We start from the raw sequence: 20,551 nt of genomic DNA, 5'->3' as shown, positions 1-20,551 counted from the left end.
GAACTAAGTTTCAATCTTCACTTTTAATACGTAATGAGCAGAGAGTTCATAATTTGCAACTAAACAGAAATAACCTCCAAACTGTGCCTCACTAGGCTTGCAAGGAAAGAGTCTTGTTTTTCTAATAAGGCACTATTTCTTTAAAAAGAAAACCAAGACAGTTAAAAATTAGTAAAGACAGTTAAAAATTACATATTATTAGTGTGTATCTCTGAGGTTAATTTTTTTTCTCAACCCAATTCAAGCATTCTTTATTGTTCAAATCTTTCAAGTATCTGCTCTTAAAATATCCAGAATCACCAACTTCCTATAAAGAAACTGAATCTGTGATTTTTTTGAAAAGAGTAGAGTTTTCAGAACTGAATTAGCTATTTATTTTTATTCTTCTAACTTATATCTCAGAATTTGCAACATGCTAGTACAAAAACATTTCAAAATTTAAGTGTGTGGGTTTTTTAATAAAACATTCCAGAGCCGTCTTACCTGGTCTGGGGAGGGCTTGTGATTTGTTTGATTGGAATGGGAGGATTTGAAGTGGTCATCCTCGTAGTTGTCGGCCATTAGCTTCATTCGATTTTGCGTCTAGGAAGAAATTATTCATAAGGTTAAATTTAAGTAAAGTTTCTATGACATACTGTAAAGTAACGAGTATTTTAAGAGTTTCATAAGAAAAGATAAAACTAATCCTGTCTGCAATAAAATAAACTAAATATGGGATTTCTGAGGATATTGGAAAGAGTTTAGCCAATACTACGGGCTGAATTGTGCCTCCCCCAAATTCATATGTAGAACCCCTAAACCCCAACGTTACCATACCCAGAGACAGGGTCTTCAGGAGGTAATTAAGGTTAAATGAAGTCATAAGGGTGGGGCCTTAATCTGATAGGACTGGGCTTCGTAAGAAGAAGAAGAGAAAAATAGAGGGATTTCTCTTTATATCTCTGTCATATGAGGATCCAGTAATTAGGCAGCCTCTGCAAGCTAGGAAGAACCTTCACTAGGAACTGAATCAAACACTACCTTGATTTCTCCAAACTGTGAGAAAATAAATTTGTTTGATTAAGCTATCCAGTTAATGGCATTTTATTATGGCAGCTTGGGCTAAGACTGGCAATTAAATTGATACAGAAATTTTTGGGGAAGAGGCAATATCCCCAAATCAAGCACTTCATGAATTGTCTTTTTAAAATAAATAAATAAATAAATAAAGAGACAGGGTCTCACTATGTTGCCCAGGCTTGTCTCAAGCTCCTGGCCTCAAGCCATCCTCTGGCCTCAGTTTCCCGAGCAGCTGGGACTACAGGTACACGCCACCATGCTTAATTTTAAAATTTTCTTTGTAGAGACAGGGTCTCAGTAAAAAAATCAATTGAACAACTATTACAATTTACTACAGAGTTCAGTGAGGTGTTCAGACAGAAGTGCTCTCTCTCTCTCATATATATATATATATATAAATATAAATAGCTTTTCTTTATACCATCAATAAACAATTCGAGTCTTAAAAATAAGTTAAAAGTTCTGAAATCCTTCTCCTCAACCCTAAGCCAGAAGAGGACTATAATCCCATTGTCTTTTCTCCATCTTTATCAAAAAGGAAGACTGGATTAGTGATTCTGTGTGAGTGGTTAATTTAGGCCTTGAATAAATGAATAATATATTGAACATTTTAGAAAAATTAACTCTGCAGAGTAAGCAGCTTAGAAAATGCCAGGGTACATGATGCATAAAATCAAACAGCAATATGTTACACTAGTAAAATATTGTTAAAACTTGAAGTTTTAAAGCATTAAAAATAAACTTGCTAATACTGTATGATTTAAAAATACTCACTAAAGATAATTTGGGTTTTCTTTGTTATATTTTAGAGAGTCTCATTCTGTCACCCAGGCTGTATAGTACAGTGGCATCATCACTGCTCACTGCAACCTCAGACTCCTGGGCTCAAGTGATCCTCCCAACTCAGCCTCCTGAGTAGCTGGGACTACAGGTAGGCACCACCACACCCAGCTAATTAAAAAATTTTCTTTTGTAGAGACAGGGTCTCACTATGTTGTCTAGGGTGGTCTTGAACTCCTGGCATTATAGATAATTTAAAAAATAAAGTACAAACAAAAAAGAGAAAAGAAAGAAAAATCATCTATAATTCCTCTATCAGTGATTGTCACTCTTAATATTTAGGTGTATCCATTTAGTCTCCTCCCTGTGAACATAGAAAGTGGCATGCTCTTCTGATTTATTCTATTTCTTCTCTATTTCAGCTATACTATGATATTTTAAAAATTACTATATCTTATAGCATATTTTCATACCTGGTAGAATATGTCCACCAATTCTACTCTGTCAAAATTTGACAGGTTATTTTTAACACATTTTAGTTTCTAGATGAATTAAAAATAGTTTGTCTAGTTTCATAAAAAAATTTACAGAGATATGTAATGGTGTCTGAGCAAGGGATTTAAAAGAGCCAAATTGCCTGAGTTTAAACTCTAGCTCTGTCTCTCACCAGCTGACTTTAGGCAAGCTATGTAAATGCTGTGAGTCTCAGTTTCCTCACCTTTAAAATGGGGATAACAATAGTTTTCTCCTACGTAAGACTGCTGTGAGGATTAACCTGCTGAATTAACACAAGGAGAGCACTTAAAAAGGTGTCTGGCGTAAAACTGACACCCAATACTTTTTAGCTATCATCATTATCATGACCATTTTTTCATGTCATTAAATAGTATTCTAAAATATTGTTTTCAAAATTACACATATATGTATATGTGTATATTATATGTGTGTGTATATATATATGTATATATATTTATTTGTTGGTTTTAGAAAGTTTATGTATTTTTTTTAGAAACTTTAGAAATGGGGTCTCACTATGTTGCCCAGGTTGGTCTTAAACTCCTGGCCTTAAGTGATCCTCCCGTCTTGGCCTCTCAGAGAGTTGGGATTACAGGCATGAGCCACTGTGACCAGCCCAAAATCTACTTTTAACTGGCTGCACAGCATTTGGCTGAATAGATATCCATTTATTTAATTTTTTTTTGAGATGGAGTCTTGCTCTGTCACCCAGACTGGAGTGCAATGGCGTGATCCTGGCTCACTGCAACCTCCGCCTCCTGGGTTCAAGTGATTCTCCTGCCTCAGCCTCCCAAGTAGCTGGGATTACAGGCGCCTGCCACCACGCCCGGCTATTTTTTGTATTTTTAACAGAGATGGGTTTCATTATGTTGGCCTGGCTGGTCTTGAACTCCTGACCTCATATAATCCGCCTGCTTTGGCCTCCCAAAGTGCTGGGATTACAGGCGTGAGCAACTGCGCCTGGTCCCCTGAATGGATATTTAGTGAGTCCCATACTGTTGAAGATTTAGGTTCTTTACATTTTCACCTAATAATGTAAGCACATTTTAAAGTCAATTCCTCCCTCCAGTACATAACAATAGAAAAAAAAAACCGATTAATAAATTATCTGTGAATCAAATTTCTCTTTTCTGGGAGGACCCCCAGAGACCTTTGCTATGGTCTGAATGTTTGTGTTCCCCCCAATTTTATATTATTATTTATTTATTTATTTATTTATTTATATTTTTTGAGCCGGAGTCTCGTTCTCTTGCCCAGGCTGGAATGCAGTGGCGAGATCTCAGCTCGCTGCAACTTTTGCCTCCCGGGCTCAAGCAATTCTCTTGCCTCAGACTCCCAAGTAGCTCGGATTAGAGGCACACACCACCACGCTGGCTATTTTTTTTGTATTTTTAGTAGAGACAGGGTTTTGCTATGCTGGCCTGGCTGGTCTCAAACTCCTGACCCCAAGTGATCAGCCTGCCTCAGCCTCCCAAAGTGCTGGGATTACAGGCATGAGCCACTGCGCCCAGCTTCCCCCACATTTAGATGTTGAAACTTAACCTTTGATTTGGTGGTATTATGAAATGGGGCCTTTTGGAGATGATTAGGTCAGAGGGTGGAACCCTCATGCATGAGATTAGCACCCCTGTAAAAAAGGCCTGAGGGTACCATGCAATATACCCAGGGAACAAACCTGTGTATGCATCCCCCGAATCTAAAATAAAAGTTGAAAATAAAAAGAAAATAACGAGGAACAAGGTTCTACGGCCAAAGTTTGTACTTTGATTTGGGAGATGTAAATATCTAGTTGTATCACTGGTAGGAAACTGAACTCCTAAAGAGGACAGTGTCTCACTCAAAAGAGAAAATATGAAAATAATGTTTTTCTTCTGTTTTTGCTCTCCCAGCACACTTTGCTTGTGAGACCAACTATCGATTTTTTCATATAGAACTGTTATCTCCATTATCAAACTGGTGGCAAATAACATACTTTTTTTTTTTTTTGCAAACAGTAGTTGTTCAAAGGATAATTGCAAATGAATGAGTAAGTAAATGGATGAGTAAATAAATGAATGAATAAATAAATGGATGAGTAAATAAATAAATGTATCCATTATACTTGGAAAAAGGCCCGAGGGAGCCCGTTTGCCCTTCTGCAGTGTGAAGATGCAGTGAAGCAGCACTATCTACGAAGCCGAGAGCAAGCCCTCATCAGACACCGAATCTGCTGCTGCCTTGATCTTGCACTTCTGGTCTCCAAAATGGTGAGCAATAAATTCTATTGTTTATAAATTACTCAGTCTGAGTTATTTTGTTATAGCAGTCTGAATGGACTAAGACAATCTTGAAAAGATGTAGGCTAATTTTTCTTATGGCATGTGGTATTTCATGACAAAGTCTTCTGCAAAGCAGCTCTCAGAAAAAAGGAAAATAGAAGAAAGGAAAGAGGCATATACAGAAAGTGAGCGAAACATCTGTATCATGTCATTCAGTTGGTTAAGAAACCTTTCCATGTTGACTTTAACAGGAATGTGGGTGAAAGTAGACTTGGCTAGTTATTTTCTTAGAACATGAGACAATCTTTAATATCTGATATCTAGCATAAGTTTAAAAACTTAAAAAGAAATCCTAATAAAGTACACACAAATCCATTTTCAAGGCAGAACGCATTTAAAGTACTTCTTAGGAATGAGTACATATGCCTGCCTGAAAAAACTGATCCAAGTGGATAGATAAGACCAAAGATTCCTTATTTGATCCACGTCAGAGAATGAAAAAAACAGTTGTAAGAACTTACTTCTCCATTTCCAAAAGACACAAAGATGATCAAAGTTTAGTGTTCCTAGGTCTAGTATGAAGAAACTTGGTGTGAAGTCTGTTCCCTGCGTAGTTATGATGTTGAGCACTAAATATCTGACAGCTCACAGAGCATTAGATGTTACACAGATCATATAAATGACTCTGTGCTCTTAAGGGGCTCTCATAGTATGCTCTTCTCAAGATAAGACCAAAAAGCAAAAGGAGTAATTCCTTCATGTTTTACTGACATGAAAGATATTTTATATCCAAATGTTTTTCCTCTTGAACCGTGCCAGGTGCATGTGCAGGGAGATGAAACCCCTGGTCCCAACGACATAAAGAATAACGTTGTCTGAAGGAAGGAAGGGGGAAAAAAAAAAGGAAGAAGGGAAGAAGGAAGAAACTTGCTGAAATAGACTTCTTTGCTATCAATGTATATCTCCAGGTATACATACCCTCCCAGAGGAAAAAGGAGTTAGTTGTCTATTCTGTTAATTTTTTCTTCTACGACAAAAATGTCAATGTCTAAAGTGTTAAAATAACTTGTTACAGAAACTACATTTCATAGAAGAATACTAAGCTAAGAGACAGGATAGGCTATCCAAACCCAGCTATTAAAAGAAAAAGTTTAAATTCTAATTAGATTTATGTTTTAGTATTGATAAAAAAAAATCTGAGAGTTCAGCTGCAGGTTCTATTAACCAGAATAAAAGCAGACTAATTCTTTAGTAATAGAAGTCTGAAGGGACATCAGATTAAGTCACTGTTAAAATTATTATAATATCTGGTCTTTTCTTCATGAACAATCTGTCCCACTATGTATTTCACATCTAATTAAGTCATTAAATCCTCTCTAAGAACCAGCTTTTAGTTTCACTGATCTTCTCTTATAGCTTGTTTTCTATTTCATTTAATTTGTTTTTATTTTCTTTGTTCTTTTGTGTGTGTGTGTGTGTGTGTGTGTTGGGGGTTACACAGATATTCTTTTTCTATTTCTTGATTTGGATGCTTAGCTCATTACTGTTCTTTCTTTTTTTCTTTCTCTTTCTTTTTTTTTTGAGACAGTCTCTCTCTCTCTGTCACCCAGGCTGGAGTGCAGTGGTGTGATCTCGGCTCACTACAACCTCCGGGTTCAAGCGATTCTCCTTTCTCAGCCTCCTGAGTAACTGAGATTACAGATGCACACCACCATGCCAAGCTAACTTTTGTATTTTTAGTAGAGACGGGGTTTCATCATGTTGGCCAGGCTGGTTTTGAACTTCTGACCTCAAGTGATCCACCTGCCTTGGCCTCCCAAAGTGCTGGGATTACGGCGTGAGCCACCATGCCCAGCCTTTTCATTTTCAATTTTATATATGTGTTAAGAGTATAAATTTTCCTCCAAGAACTGCTTTAGCAGCATCTCACAAATTTTGATATACAGTGTTTTTCCCTGTTCTAAATATTTTGCAATTTCTCTTTTTTACAATATTTGCAATTTCCTTATTTTCTAATTTGCAAAATCTGTAATTTCCAGTTTTTTAAATGTATACTTTCCTATTTTGCAATATTGGTCCTTCTGAATTTCCCCTATGGTCTTTCTCAAAACTCCTATCAGATGAATGTACCTTCTCAGTCTGTTTTCCATGTCTCCTAATCTCTCTTTGATATTTTCAATTTTGTTTTATCCTTCTGCACTGCATTTTGGATAATTTCGGCAGAATCTTCAAGTTCATCAATTCTCCTTTCATATATGTTAACTTGCCACTAAGTTTTTAATTGAATAACTAGATTTATTGATTATTTGGTAAATCTATGTGTACTTTTAAAAATACTTTTTTTTTTTTTTTTTACCGCCCTCCCTTCAAAAATAGTCAATTTCCAAGCCAACATTTACTGAATACTTACTAAGTGCCAAGAATTATTCTAAGAGCTTTAGGTAATTTAATCCTCATAGCAACAATATGAAGTTGGTACAATTTTCATGTCAATTTTATTGAGGTACAGAGAGCCTAAATAACTTAGCGACATTCATATGATGAATAAGTCACAGGGCTAGAGCTCTAATACAAACAGTCTAGCTTCAGAGCCTGTTCTCTTTTTAAAACTAAAATAATTATATTTTATATTGAGAATTTCCAAACATACACCAGAGGAAAGAATAGAAAAAACCCATATATCCATGTCCTCCTTCAGAAACTATTCTATTGCTCTACCTGTTTCCTTTATCTTCCCTTCCCTTTATTTGCTACAGCATTTCTTCTTCTACTACTATGACTACTGCTACTATTAGTGCTACTTCTATTACTGCTTCTTCAATTTTTGAGAGAACTGTAAATTCACATGGGGTTTTAAAAAATACAAAAATAGGGCTGGGCGCGGTGGCTCACGCCTGTAATCCCAGCACTTTGGAAGGCCGAGACGGGCGGATCACAAGGTCAGGAGATGGAGACCATCCTGGCTAACACGTGAAACCCCGTCTCTACTAAAAATACAAAAAATTAGCCGGGCGCAGAGGTGGGCGTCTGTAGTCCCAGCTACTCGGGAGGCTGAGGCAGGAGAATGGCGTGAACCCGGGAGGTGGAGCTTGCAGTGAGCCCAGATCACGCCACTGCACTCCAGCCTGGGCGACAGAGCAAGACTCCGTCACAAAAACAACAACAACAACAACAACAAAAAACAAAAATACAAAAATAGCCAAAACAATATTGAATGAGAAGAATAAAGTTAGGAAGACTCATACTTTCTGATTTCAGATCCTACAGTAAATAGTAGGTTTACCTACAGTGTGTTATCAGCATAAAGATGGACAAAGAAATCAATGAAACAAAATTGAGAGTCCAGAAACAAATCATCATTTTTTTATGGTCAACTGATTTCCAGTAAGGGTACCAAGACAATCTAATGGAGAAAGAATACTCTTTTCATCCCATGGTGTGGGACAAATAGAAATAGACATGCAAAGAAAATGATGTCAAACTCATTAAGTCTCAGTCTCAGAACATATAAAAGAATAAACTCAAAATGGGCCAAAGACCTAAATGGAAAAGCTAAAACTATAAAACTCTTAGAACAAAACATAAGAGTAAATCTTTGAGGCCTGGGTTAGGCAGTGATTTCTTGGATAATATACCCAAAGAGCGAAAGTGGCAAAAGAAAAAAAAAATAAATCGGAGCACATCAAAATTTATAAAATTTTATGCCGCAAACAGTATCAACAAGAAAGTGAAAAGAGAACGACAGGATGGGAGAACATATTTATAAATCATATATATGATAAAGGACTTGTGTCTAGAACTCTTACAACTCAATAATAAAAATACAAATACCCCAATTAAAAATGAGCAAGGGATTTGAATCTTTTCAATCAACAAAGAAGATTCACAAATAGGCAGTAAGCACAAGAAAAGATGTGCAACACCAATAGGGAAATGTGTATCAAAGCCACAGTGATCTACAGGAACAACGGAGAAGCAATACAATATAAAACAAAACAAACAAAACCCCATAATGAGATACCACATCACATCCACCAGGGTGGCTATTAAAAGTCAATAACAAGTGTTGGTGAGAATGTGTAGGGACGGTCATATATTGCTGGTGGGATTGTAGAGTGGTAAGATCTCTTTGCAAAACATTTTGGTAGTTCCTTAAAATGGCAAACATACAATTACCATATGACTTAGCAATTCCAATCCTGGGTATATACTCAAGATAACTGAAAACGTGTTTCCATGCAAAAAAGTACCCACAAATGTTCACGGCATCATTATTTATTATAGTCAAAAAAGAGGAACAACCCAAAGATCCAACAACTTATGAATGGATACATAAAATCAGGCATATCCATATAATGAGCTATTAGCCATAAAAAGGAATGAAGTACTGATACATGCTACAAATATCAATGAACCTTGAAAACATGATGCCAAGTTAAAGAAGTCCTGCAAAAGGCAACATAGTATATTATTTCACTTATATGAAATCTCCAGAATAGGCAAATCTATATATAGAGAAAGTAGATCAGTGGTTGCCAGGCCTGGGGGAAAGGGACAATGGCTACATTTAACAATTTGAGCAGCAAAATCAATAGTGCTTTCAATTTGTCAAAATGTATTTAATATATAAAAAGTGATGACACTGAAATAATACTAGAAAAAGATACTTTAAAAAATAGGGTATTGTAGTGATGGTTACACATTTCTGTGATTTACTAAACAATATGGAATGGCATATTTTAAACGGGTAAATTGCATGGGATGTGAATCATATCTCAATAAAGGTATATAAAATAAGCCAATGTGCAGCCATGTAAGTAAATAATGCTTTTGCTCTTAAAAAATATTAAGAGAGGGCAGGCGTGATGGCTCACACGTGTAATCCCAGCACTTTGGAATGCTGAGGTGGGAGGACTGCTTGAGCCTATAAGTTTGAGACCAGCCTGGGCAACATAACCAGATCCTGTATCTACAAAATAAAAAAAAATTGCTGGGCATGATGTCACATGCCTGTGTGTAGTCCCAGGTACTTTGGAGGCTGAGGTGGGAGGATTGCTTGAGCCCAGAAGGTCAAGGCTGCCTTGGGTCATGATCGCACCATTGCTCTCCAGCGTGGTTGACAGAGTGAGACCTTGTTTCAAAAAAAAAAAAAAAAAAAAAAAGTAGGAGAAAAGAAAATAAACTCATTTGTCAGCACTGAAGTTTACTAGGGAACTCATTACATAAACAAATGAGTAAATGAATAGATGTGTGCAAGGACAAAGCATCCCTGCCCTCTGGAGGATACAGCAACAAGGTACCATCTTAAAAGTCAAAAGCGGCCCTTACCAGACAACCAAACCTGCTGGTGCCTTGATCTTAGACTTCCCAGTTCCAGAACTGTGAAAAAATAAATTTCTGTTCTTTATAAACTACCTACCTACCGACTTTGTTATAGCAGCATACCATACACAGACTAAGTGGGAAACCACAATCCGGCTGCAGGGGTGTTTATTATTTATCATTTCTTCTAGTCTGGTTCAGTCAGAGATAGGAAATACATATTTTTTTAAAAGGGAAAAAATTATTGGTTAACAGTAATGTTTTAAATTCAGATTTAAGATTACAGATCTCAGTCTTGAAGACCGGGTTTACTAAACTACTTTGATTTTATATTTTATATTTTTTTCTCTTATGCTGAAAAATTTTGGTTCCTAACAATAACATAATTACTTGTTATTTGTTTTCTCTAACAATATAATGCTTTTAAAATTCAAAACCAATAGAATTACTATCAATATGCCTTCAGGATGAACTCTAAAATCTATTTGGGCTAGGCACAGTGGCTCACGTCTACAATTCCAGCACTTTGGGAGGCTGAGGAGGGAGGATCACTTGAGCCCAGGAGTTTGAGACCAGCCTGGGCAACATGGTGAAACCCCATCTCTACAAAAAATACAAAAACTAGCCAGACACGGTGGCATGTGCCTGCAGTCCCAGCTACTTGGGAGGCTGAGGTGGGAGGATCGATTGAGCCTGGGAGGTTGAGGCTGCAGTGAGTGGTGATTGTGCCACTGCACTCCAGCCTGGGAGACAGAGTGAGACCATTAAAAAAAAAATCTTTGCATTTCTGTTCTTTTACTTGGAGTTTATCCTACTGAGATGTACAGAGAAAAATCTGTATTATAAAGTTGGCTGAAATAATTATTTGCTCAATGTGAATGTCAACAATTTAATATATAATTAGATTCATTTGTTTCTGTTTGTTTTTAAACTTCAAGGACTGCTTTTTTCGTTTTTTCAGATCTAATTTTATTTTTGATTATGTGATACATTCATTTGATTCCAGAGTCAAAACTATATAACTAGGTATAATCACAGAAGGCTTGCTTCCACCCCTGTCTCCTCTATCCTGTTCCCTCCTTTTTAGAGGTAACTTTTTTGGGTAAATTTTTGATTTGTCTTTCAATTGTTTCTTCTTGCAATTATTAGCAACCATATACTCATATAATTGCACATGTTACCCCTTTTCTTACATAAAAAGTAATATGTTAAATACATTATTGTGCATCTTGCTTTTTCATTTAACAGTATGTTCTGGGAATCGCTCCATATCAATAGAGATCTTTCTCATCCCTTTCTACAGCTGCACAGTATTCCACTCTGATGGATATACTATAATTGACAACAAATATCCCACTGTGGCACAACTGGGTTATTTTGAATCTGTTGCTATTACAAATATTATAGCAATGAATTCCCTTGTGTATATGTTATTTTGTATTTTTGAAGATGTGTCTGTGGGACCAATTTCTAGAAGTAAAGCTTCTGGGTCACAAAGTCAACGCACAGATAAGCAATGTTACTACATATTGCCAAACTGCCTCTATAAGAGGTCTACATTTTGCATTCCCACCAGGAGAGTATCAGAGTTCCCAATGTGCACAGCCTGCTTAATTGAGTGTGTTGTTAAATTCTCGATTTTGGTAACAAACACCTCAGTTTGCCATTATCTTACTATGAATGGGTAAGGACCATGTACATTTCTTTCTTTGTGATCTTCAGGTAGGAACTTCCCAGACAAGTAGTGACATAAATTTTTAGTCTAAACCTGGGGAAGGTACAGGCTTGATAACTTTGGTTTCTTAGAGCCGACTCTGGGCTCCTTCCCAGAGTCAGGGCAGAGAAAAGCTTCTTTGTCATCTGTCACTGGTAGATGTTTGACTGAACGAGTCTTGCTTTTCTGCACAGCAAGCCTCTAACAGACCCATCTTCAGCAGAGGTTCGGTTCCAACTCCCCACCTCTTGTGAGCTCAATGCCTCACCTCCATTCTCTGTATAGGCATTTTGTAAACCCAAGTCCTTCTAGTCATAACTAGGTCTGCTAGCCCCTGGGCAGCTGCTGCATAGGCTCACACACCTCATCTTTATCTTTCAGCCCCCTCTTTGATTCTGACACCATTCTCTCACATGAGCTCAACCACACATGACAAATTTTTAGAGGTGGTAAAAGCTTATGCAGCTTCTTGAGGTTTGGAACAAAAGACTTTCTGCGCTTTCTGAAACAGATTCTAATCATCTGTTTACGTATCTTTTCTTCCAATAGATTTGAGTTTATGAGGGCTGTGACAGAGTCTCATTCATCTTTCTATCAACTCAGTACCTAGTAAAATTGCCAGCTTAGATAAAATCCTTTATATGTTTGTTGAATTCAAGAATCAATTTTCCATGATTGGTGCAAAACAATGATAGGTTTGTAGCTCCCACCTTTCCTACGATTAAGGACGACATATATTTTTTGGCAATGAGTCTAACATTTTGAATGCTTTTTCTATAAAAATTCCTTTATTAAATAATTCATTTTCCTCTTTGTATTAAACAAAAATAGATATATAGTTACCAATCAGAATTTAAAACCCAGTGTTACCACAGTGAGTTATCTCAGTCAAAAGCAAAGAAAACAGACATCTCAACTAGCACAGTTTTTTCTCAGATAAAAAGACAATTTCTGTTCCTTACACTAGTTTCACAAAAGAACTCTAGAATCCAGGGACTCCAGTTTACACGTATTTATAAAGTTTTCTCCTTCATTTCCTTCCACACAAATAGATTTAATATGAAAAGGAAAATTGTTGATTATGGATATTCACTTATTTACTTTAGGACTCAGTGATTTTTTTTTTTTTTTAAAGACTCCATGTAGTTTTTCTTCTTATCTCAGGGTATTCTTGGGCACATCACCATTTATGGAATTAAGCTCACAAGACATCTGTTCTTTCAACATATTTCCCATGAAAACTACTTTTTTCCCCCTTCTTGGTAGAAAGCAAATAAAAAAAAAAATTTTTTTTTGGTCTATCTGCTCGTTCTTAAGAAACTGTTCTCTTCCATCTCATCATGACCGTTTTTGTAATCCTTAGAAACGCTTGCATGGGATTCCTGGCTTCTATAACACAGACACATAACTCAGCTGGGCGGACTTACAAACATAGCTTATAGTTTTCCCTGAGCTGAAGATACCCTTCTTAGCTGCCAGAATGAGTATGTTCATCTTAATGGTTAATTCCAATTACCATGTATATTTAGCACTTTCCCATATGCTGTGCAGACTTTAACTTCGAACTCTGGAGAAGAGCAGCCTATATTTTCTCTCTTCAAACATATATTAACACAAGGATAAAAACACATTCAACATTTTAAAACTGAAAAAAAAAAACTACAAAATTTCTATTCGACTCCTAATTTTTGAAAGATTTCCTGTTTTCTGGCAAGGCCATGGTATATAATTATGGTACATTCTGGTGAAAAAGTAACAGTCAGATCTAAAAAGCCATTCCTAAAAGTTGGTCATGAACTTAAGTTCCAGGAGTGAAATATCTTTTGGGCCAATTTGCCTATAATGGCCCAGTGCAGTACCTAAAATGAAACTGTTCAAAAACAAAGAGTGGTTGAGCCTTTGCTCCTGGTCACTGCCCCACTTTGGAGTACAGATCTCACATCCTTGCAATAAACCTAATGCAATCCAATTCTAGTTTTAATGTCATAGGATCATTTCTCCCAGCTGTATCTGTTCTCAAAGAACAGAATGTTTAAAGGGAATTATTAGCTGGATCCAGTGAGACTCAACACCATATCTAAAGAAAAGAAGAAAATGCAGGCAAGTGCATTCTGTTATTCTAAAAATCAGTGAACAATGGCCAGGATCCAAGAACATTTACCACAGTTTGTCTGTAATTTAGGTTATCCGAGTGGCTGAGTGTATTAGTCTGCTCTCACACTGCTGTAAAGAACTACCTGAGACTGGGTATATTTATGAAGAAAATTGGTTCAATTGACTCAGTCCCTCAGGCTTCACAGGAAACATGACTGGAAGGCCTCAGGAAACTTACAATCATGGCGGAAGGTGAAAGGGAAGCAAGCACCTTTTCTACATGGTGGCAGGAGAGAGTGAGAGCACAGGTGAGGGGGGAAGTATCGCAGACTTTTAAACCATCAGATCTCAAGAGAACTCACTCACTATCATGAGAACAACAGGGAGGAATGCTGCCCCCATCCAATCACCTCTCATCAGGCCCCTTCTTCAACACTGTGAACAACAACCAACATGAGATTTGGTTGGGGACACAAAGCTAAACCATATCACTGAGTGTACAGTTGTATTTTACAGATACAGAGGCCACGAAAACAAGAATACTAAATTTCTATTTTCTTTTTTTTTTTTAGAGGAGTCTTGCTCTGTCACCCAGGCTAGAGTGCAGTGGAGCAATCTCGGCTCACTGCAAGCTCCGCCTCCCAGGTTCACACCATTCTCCTGCCTCAGCCTCCCCAGTAGCTGGGACTACAGGAGCCCGCCACCACACCTGGCTAATTTTTTGTATTTTTAGTAGAGATGGGGTTTCACTGTGTTAGCCAGGATGGTCTCAATCTCCTGACCTCGTGATCCGCCTGCCTTGGCCTCCCAAAGTGCTGGGATTACAGGCGTGAGCCACTGTGCCCGGCCTAAAAAGTTTTTTTTAAAGTATGATCATTTCCTTACTAAATATACAGAAATTAAATTGCTTAATTCTTTTTTTTTTTTTTTTTGAGACGGAGTCTCACTCTGTCACCCAGGCTGGAGTGCAGTGGCGAAATCTCAGCTCACTGCAAGCTCCACCTCCTGGGTTCACGCCATTCTCCTGCCTCAGCCTCTGGAGTGGCTGGGACTACAGGTGCCCGCCACCACACTTGGCTAATTTTCTTGTCGTTTTAGTAGAGACGGGGTTTCACCGTGGTCTCAATCTCCTGACCTCGTGATCTGCCCGCCTCGGCCTCCCAAAGTGCTGGGATTACAGGCATGAGCCACCGTGCCTGGCAATGCTTTTTATAATCACATAAATACAGCATATTTTCTCCTGCTTGAAGAACAGCTAAGCAAGCAGAGAAAGTGAACTTCAAGAATCCAAGCACTTTACACACACACACACACACACACACACACACACACGTGTGTTCTCTCTAAAGGAAAAAAAAGAAGAACTTTAGATCACAAGAATAAAAGTTCTTTTTGATATTTAAATTGAGACAGGGTCTCCTCTGTCGCCCAGGCTGGAGTGCAGTAGCACAATCACAGCTCACTGCAGCCTTGACCACCTGGGCTCAAGCGATCTTCCCATCTCAGCTTCCTAAGGCCTGGGACTACAGATGTGCACCACTACGCCCAGCTAATTTTTAAAATTTTTGTTGTGTAGAGATGAGGTTTCCCCACGTTGCTCAGGCTCATCACTAACTCCTGGGCTCAAGTGATCCTCTTGCCTTTCAGTTTCCCAAAGTGTTGGGATTACAGGCGTAAGCCACCGCGCCCAGCCAAAGTTCTTAAAGCTAGATGTTCTGAGGGAATTTTATCTTTTCTTTTTACAAAATCATGGTCCATACGTGGTAAGAAAAGAATATAACTGAGTCAAAACATAAACCAACTATACACCTGTGTGTACATACAGTGAAGTATCTTTAAATAAACCCAGAGGATATAAAGGCATTTTTAGATTCTTACTGAACCATTCAGATTGAAAGCAAATGATATAAGGCCAAACTCTCCAATACCATTTTTTTCTCCTATACTCTGACTATTCATTATAAAAGGATTTCTCTGTATATATGTATCTGTACAAACATACGTGGTTACACTGTTAAAATTTTCCCACAGCTACTATTGCACTCTTGATTTTCTCTATTCTCTAAAGTTTCTTTTTTGTACAACTGAGCTAAATGGCTTTCAGTCTTTTCTGTAGAAGAAAAAAACAGAAAACCACCATTTATTAAAATCGGGCTTTTCTAAAAAAAGTTGTTAATTATAGAAAATTATCTTAAATTATCTATCTCTTCATAGTTGTTGAAATATTTCCACTTATAATTTTATAAATCCAAATATTTGAAAAACTTTGATTTCCAGAAATATACAAGTATCAGGTATAGATTGATTCTGAGAAGAAATGAATACCCATTAAGGACCACTTAAAATGAATTGGAAGCTGAATAAAGTAATGATACTAGACATCAAAGCTCAACTGCTGCCAGAGGTATGGTTTTCCAAAACAGGTAAATATGTGACTTGGGCTAAGGGATGAGGTAGTAATGAAAATTATAACTTAAAAAAATCGGTTATCTGCATGTAAGCATTAAAATTCAACCTACGGATTACTTAGATATCTAAGCCCAGAACATTCATTTTATTTTCCTAAAGAGAAAAGGTAGTTTGCTTAAGTCTTCCTTCAAAAATAAATCCCCACCTTTGAGGCCTGATCACTCATGAGATCTGATCAAATTCCTCATCTCCCACTATCAATATGTCATCTCTCTGGCTTGTCTTCAGCAACTCCTGTTGAGTAGGTCTGGCAAGAATCCCCCAGCCACGACGTTTCTTCTTAGTAATTTTCCATCACTGACCCCCACCCTGCTCCTTGGCTACACATCTCCATTGGTCCTTGTGTATTCTGAGTTGAGCCCGATCTCTGCCCTCTAACACAAATCCTCATCTCAGTGGTCCCCTGAATAGTCTGCCTTACTGTCTTTAAGAAGTATCAGGAATATTTTTTTTTCTCCAGCACACTAAGTATAAAAGTACAACAAGAACTATAGACACAGACAAACACTAAAAAGGCAGAGAGAAGGCAGATCAGTCAGGAGTGCTGTGACCTGCAGCTCCCTGGATCTTCTTTTTGCCTTACATATCCAGAGGTAGAGCTGAAGAAGCCAACAACCAGGAAATGCCAACAGGCATAGACCAAAAAAGCTTCAACAGGAGCCCACTCTCTCTAGCCAAAGAAGCCTCCAAAGGAAAGGGACAGCCTAGCAACATAGAAACCTGTGGGACAACAATCACTGTATTCCAAAGACCACGTGGTCCCACTGTCACTCATGTCAGTAAAGACCAAGCGGCGGGCCCCATGCTCACCAGGTTGTGAGGAGGTGCTTCAGCCTCTCCTTGCTCCACTGGAAGGTGTCAGGGAAAGCCAAGGGAGGCAGGGCTATAATCTCCAACCATCAGCAATGAAGTCTCCCCTCCACAGTGTCACTAGAGACTAGGTGAGGATTCTAGAATTCCACCTCCATGGAGCAGTAACAGCCATGTCTCCTGGTGGAGTCAGGACCTTCACTATTGCACAGCAGTAACCAGGCCCCCCTTCCTTCACCCCCACAGTGTTAGTGGAGGCCTTCCTACCCTAACCAGGCAGGGATACACCAGTGAAGCCTAGTGGGGACATGAATACCCATCTCCACCTAGGAGTAACAAGAAGCCTCCACCCCTTGAGTGTCAGCAGGGTCCAAGTGGGAGAAACTGGACTTCTACCTCCACTGGGCAATACTGAGGCAGCACCCCATTCTTCCCCTGCTGGAGTGGTGTCAAAGAAAACCAGCTAAAACAGAAGTCTAAGTAAGACCCAGAGTCATACAGCATAACATCCAACATGTCCAGGTTTCAACTGAGAATCACTCAACATCCCAAGAACCAGGAAGACCTCAAACTGAATGAATAAAAGACAATTATGATTAAAGGCACAGCAGGGAATTGAAACATTCATCTTGCCAATAGGATTAGGTAATTAGGCAGCAACTGATCAGCTACCATAGCTGGACTACTGCTGGGCACCAGAAGTCAGAAACAGCTCTTAGAAGACATGCCAACATAGCTGCTCCCTCCCTCATCAAACTTGTCAGTAAGGCTTCATTAATTTCCTCTCCATTCCTGGAGTGGGATGGTTGAATCAGAGTGGGACTGTGTGTGTCTGGAAGTGACCTCAACTTAATCAGACCTCAACTCAATCAACTAGGAAACTTCTAGGGCCGGGCAACCTATTCCAGTCCCAGTTCTTGTAGTAATTTGACCATAGTGAATCCACAACTGGGTTCATTTAATACTCCAAAATTCATGGTTTGACCACAGTTTTATTTTGGTGGTGACTAAACTAACCCCACCTCCGGGAGATGAACTGACAGTACCTCTGAGCATCCTAAGCATGCTCTGGTAAGTACTTTTGACTTTCCTTCCAGTTTTTAGGTTCAGAAAAATTCATTCTTTGTCCCATGTTTCACCTTCCCATTTAGATTAATAGTAGTAAATGTTAATTTTATTAACTCAGTAATGTATCAATTTAGTAATTTTTACTTTTATCAATTTGAAAAATTAAACTTTATTATTTTTTAAATGTATTGATTTATTAATCAATATTAATAGACAGTTGGTATTTACTGTATCCTTGATTTTTTAAAAATTTTAATTTATGTCACTGTGGGTTACACTGTCCTAGAAATATATGGAGCCATACTGGCTAGTGATCGGTTCTAAATAAATCAAGAGACAGGTTTATCGCTAAACAGGCTGACTTATCCCTGTTTAGATGTTTGTTATAAGCTAATCACTAATCATAACATACCACTGTTTACTACTATAATTAGAAGGAAATAATCTACCAAAGAAAATAAAAATTTTAATAAAATGTCTACTGGTATTTTGAAGTATAATTTACCACCCAAATATACAAAGGTCACTTCCAGACACACACAGCCCCGCTATGATTCAACCATCCCACCCCATGAGTGGAGAGGAAATTAATGAAGCCTTAACGACAAGTTTGATTAGTTCATGAAATAAGTGTGTAACTTAAAATGGAGAGATTAACCTACTCAAGGGTTTTTTTGTTGTTGTTTCTTTAAAGGCACTACATATTTTTGCTTAGAGACTGAATGCAAAACAGATTTTTTAATGTAAGGTGCTTTAAAGGAAAATAGGCAAAATACCCGGGAATTAATAGGATTTGGACAGAATTCTTTTCTTGAGGGAGTGCTTTTCAAGACTACATTTATGTTAACTCTTTGGAGTATTCATGTAGCATTATCCTCATTTCCAGGAACAGAGCTTTATTAATTTATATATCAAATCAGCAAAATGGCTATGGGGTATATAAGATCACAATCACCTGTGATATATTGTGCCATAAATGCTTAAAGCATTTTCAACACATGTAAGACATGAAAAAAAGGTCTTAAAAACCCTAGAACTGCATAAAAACTCCTAGCAATGCATATCCAGTAGAGCCAATTCTGAAATCCATTACCAACAGGCTTACAGAGGGCATATGCTCATTGAACTATAATCTATAAGGATGAAAAGAATGGCCTGTGTTAATATTTTAGTATGTGTCAGAAAACAGTAAAAAGTAAGTATAACTTGCCTATATTCTCTCTTAAGCAAGCTATTCCATTTTCATGGGTTTAAGTAGTATTTCTGTTCTGATGACTCCAAAATTATCATTTCTAGCTCTCATCTTTACCTGGAGCATCTCCAGCCAATGGCTTTCTTGACATATCTATTTGGGTATAAATAACCTCGAATTCAACTCTACTAAAAATAAGCATGTCATATTCTCTTCCATATATGGCCTTTCTTCTTGATTACTCATTTTAATTAGGGAGACCACTTCCACTTACTTGGCCAGACCAGACATCTGACTGGCCAGTGGTCTGTGGGTAGTGACCGTGGGACCCAAGCATAGAAGAAACAGCACGGGAACCACCAATTACTTGTTCCTTTGCCACAGTGACCAAGAAGGCCTCATACTGAAAGAGCTAAAGGAGGAAATTTTCAGTAGAATTGGATTACTGAATTGCTGCAGGGAGGGCAGCTTCCTCATAGAGCCGGCAAGATCTGCGGTGGACTTTGTGTAACCAAGAAATAAGCGTTTACTGTGTTAAGGCACTAAGATTAGGTGGTGTTTGATACACAGAATGGCCTAGTGAATACATTACTCCATCTCAACTACCCTATATTCTTGTCCTCATCATTTCATATTTGGGCAACTGGAATAGATTCTTAAACAGTCTCCCTGTTTTTAATCTTACCATCTTCTTACTCCAGGCTCCCCTTAACTTCCTCCATTAGCTGCCAGAGTGATTGATTTATCTATAAAAGAAAACTCTGAAAACATCAGTGAGACTAAAAGCCTCTCCATGGCTTGGCATCACCTATAGGAGCAAGTCCAAGCTACTCTCAGCATTGTCAATCCAGGGCTCTCCGTGACCTGTCTCCTCCTGGCTCTGGAGTCTCACGTCACTGCCCAGGAGTAGTGCAGACTTGGTAATAAGAAGCCTTCTATGGCTCCCTGATCTCAGGATGCTTCATGCTTCAGCACCCCTGGCCACAATGATCCCTCTGCCTAAGAGCTCCTTTTCTAGCTCATTCATGAGGCTAATTTTTTTTTTTTTTTTTTTTTTTTGAGACAGAGTCACTGTCACCCAGGCTGGAGTGCGGTGGCGCAATCTCGGCTCACTGCAAGCTCCGCCTCCCGGGTTCACACCATTCTCCTGCCTCAGCCTCTCTGAGTAGCTGGGACTACAGGTGCCCACCACCACGCCTGGCTAATTTTTTGTATTTTTAATAGAGACAGGGTTTCACCGTGGTCTCGATCTCCTGACCTCCTGATCCG

The 20,551-nt window shown here is 38.2% G+C and overlaps 1 protein-coding gene across 16 annotated transcripts in view; it reads right to left on the bottom strand.

Annotated features, from left to right (window-relative positions):
- ERC1 (ELKS/RAB6-interacting/CAST family member 1) overlaps positions 1 to 20,551 on the bottom strand; it is a 535,420-nt gene that overhangs the window by 87,066 nt on the left and 427,803 nt on the right. For all 16 annotated transcript variants that reach the window (XM_055095228.2, XM_055095230.2, XM_055095233.2 and 13 more), the window contains one exon: positions 484 to 582. In XM_055095228.2, the coding sequence (XP_054951203.1) occupies positions 484 to 582 (99 nt within the window). The remainder of the gene's footprint in view (positions 1 to 483; positions 583 to 20,551) is intronic.

Source organism: Pan paniscus, chromosome 10 (genome assembly GCF_029289425.2).
Source record: "Pan paniscus chromosome 10, NHGRI_mPanPan1-v2.0_pri, whole genome shotgun sequence".
In the NCBI taxonomy this organism is placed as follows: Eukaryota; Metazoa; Chordata; class Mammalia; order Primates; family Hominidae; genus Pan; species Pan paniscus.
The sequence above is the reverse complement of the archived record's forward strand: the minus strand, read 5'-3'. Positions and strand labels throughout refer to the sequence as shown.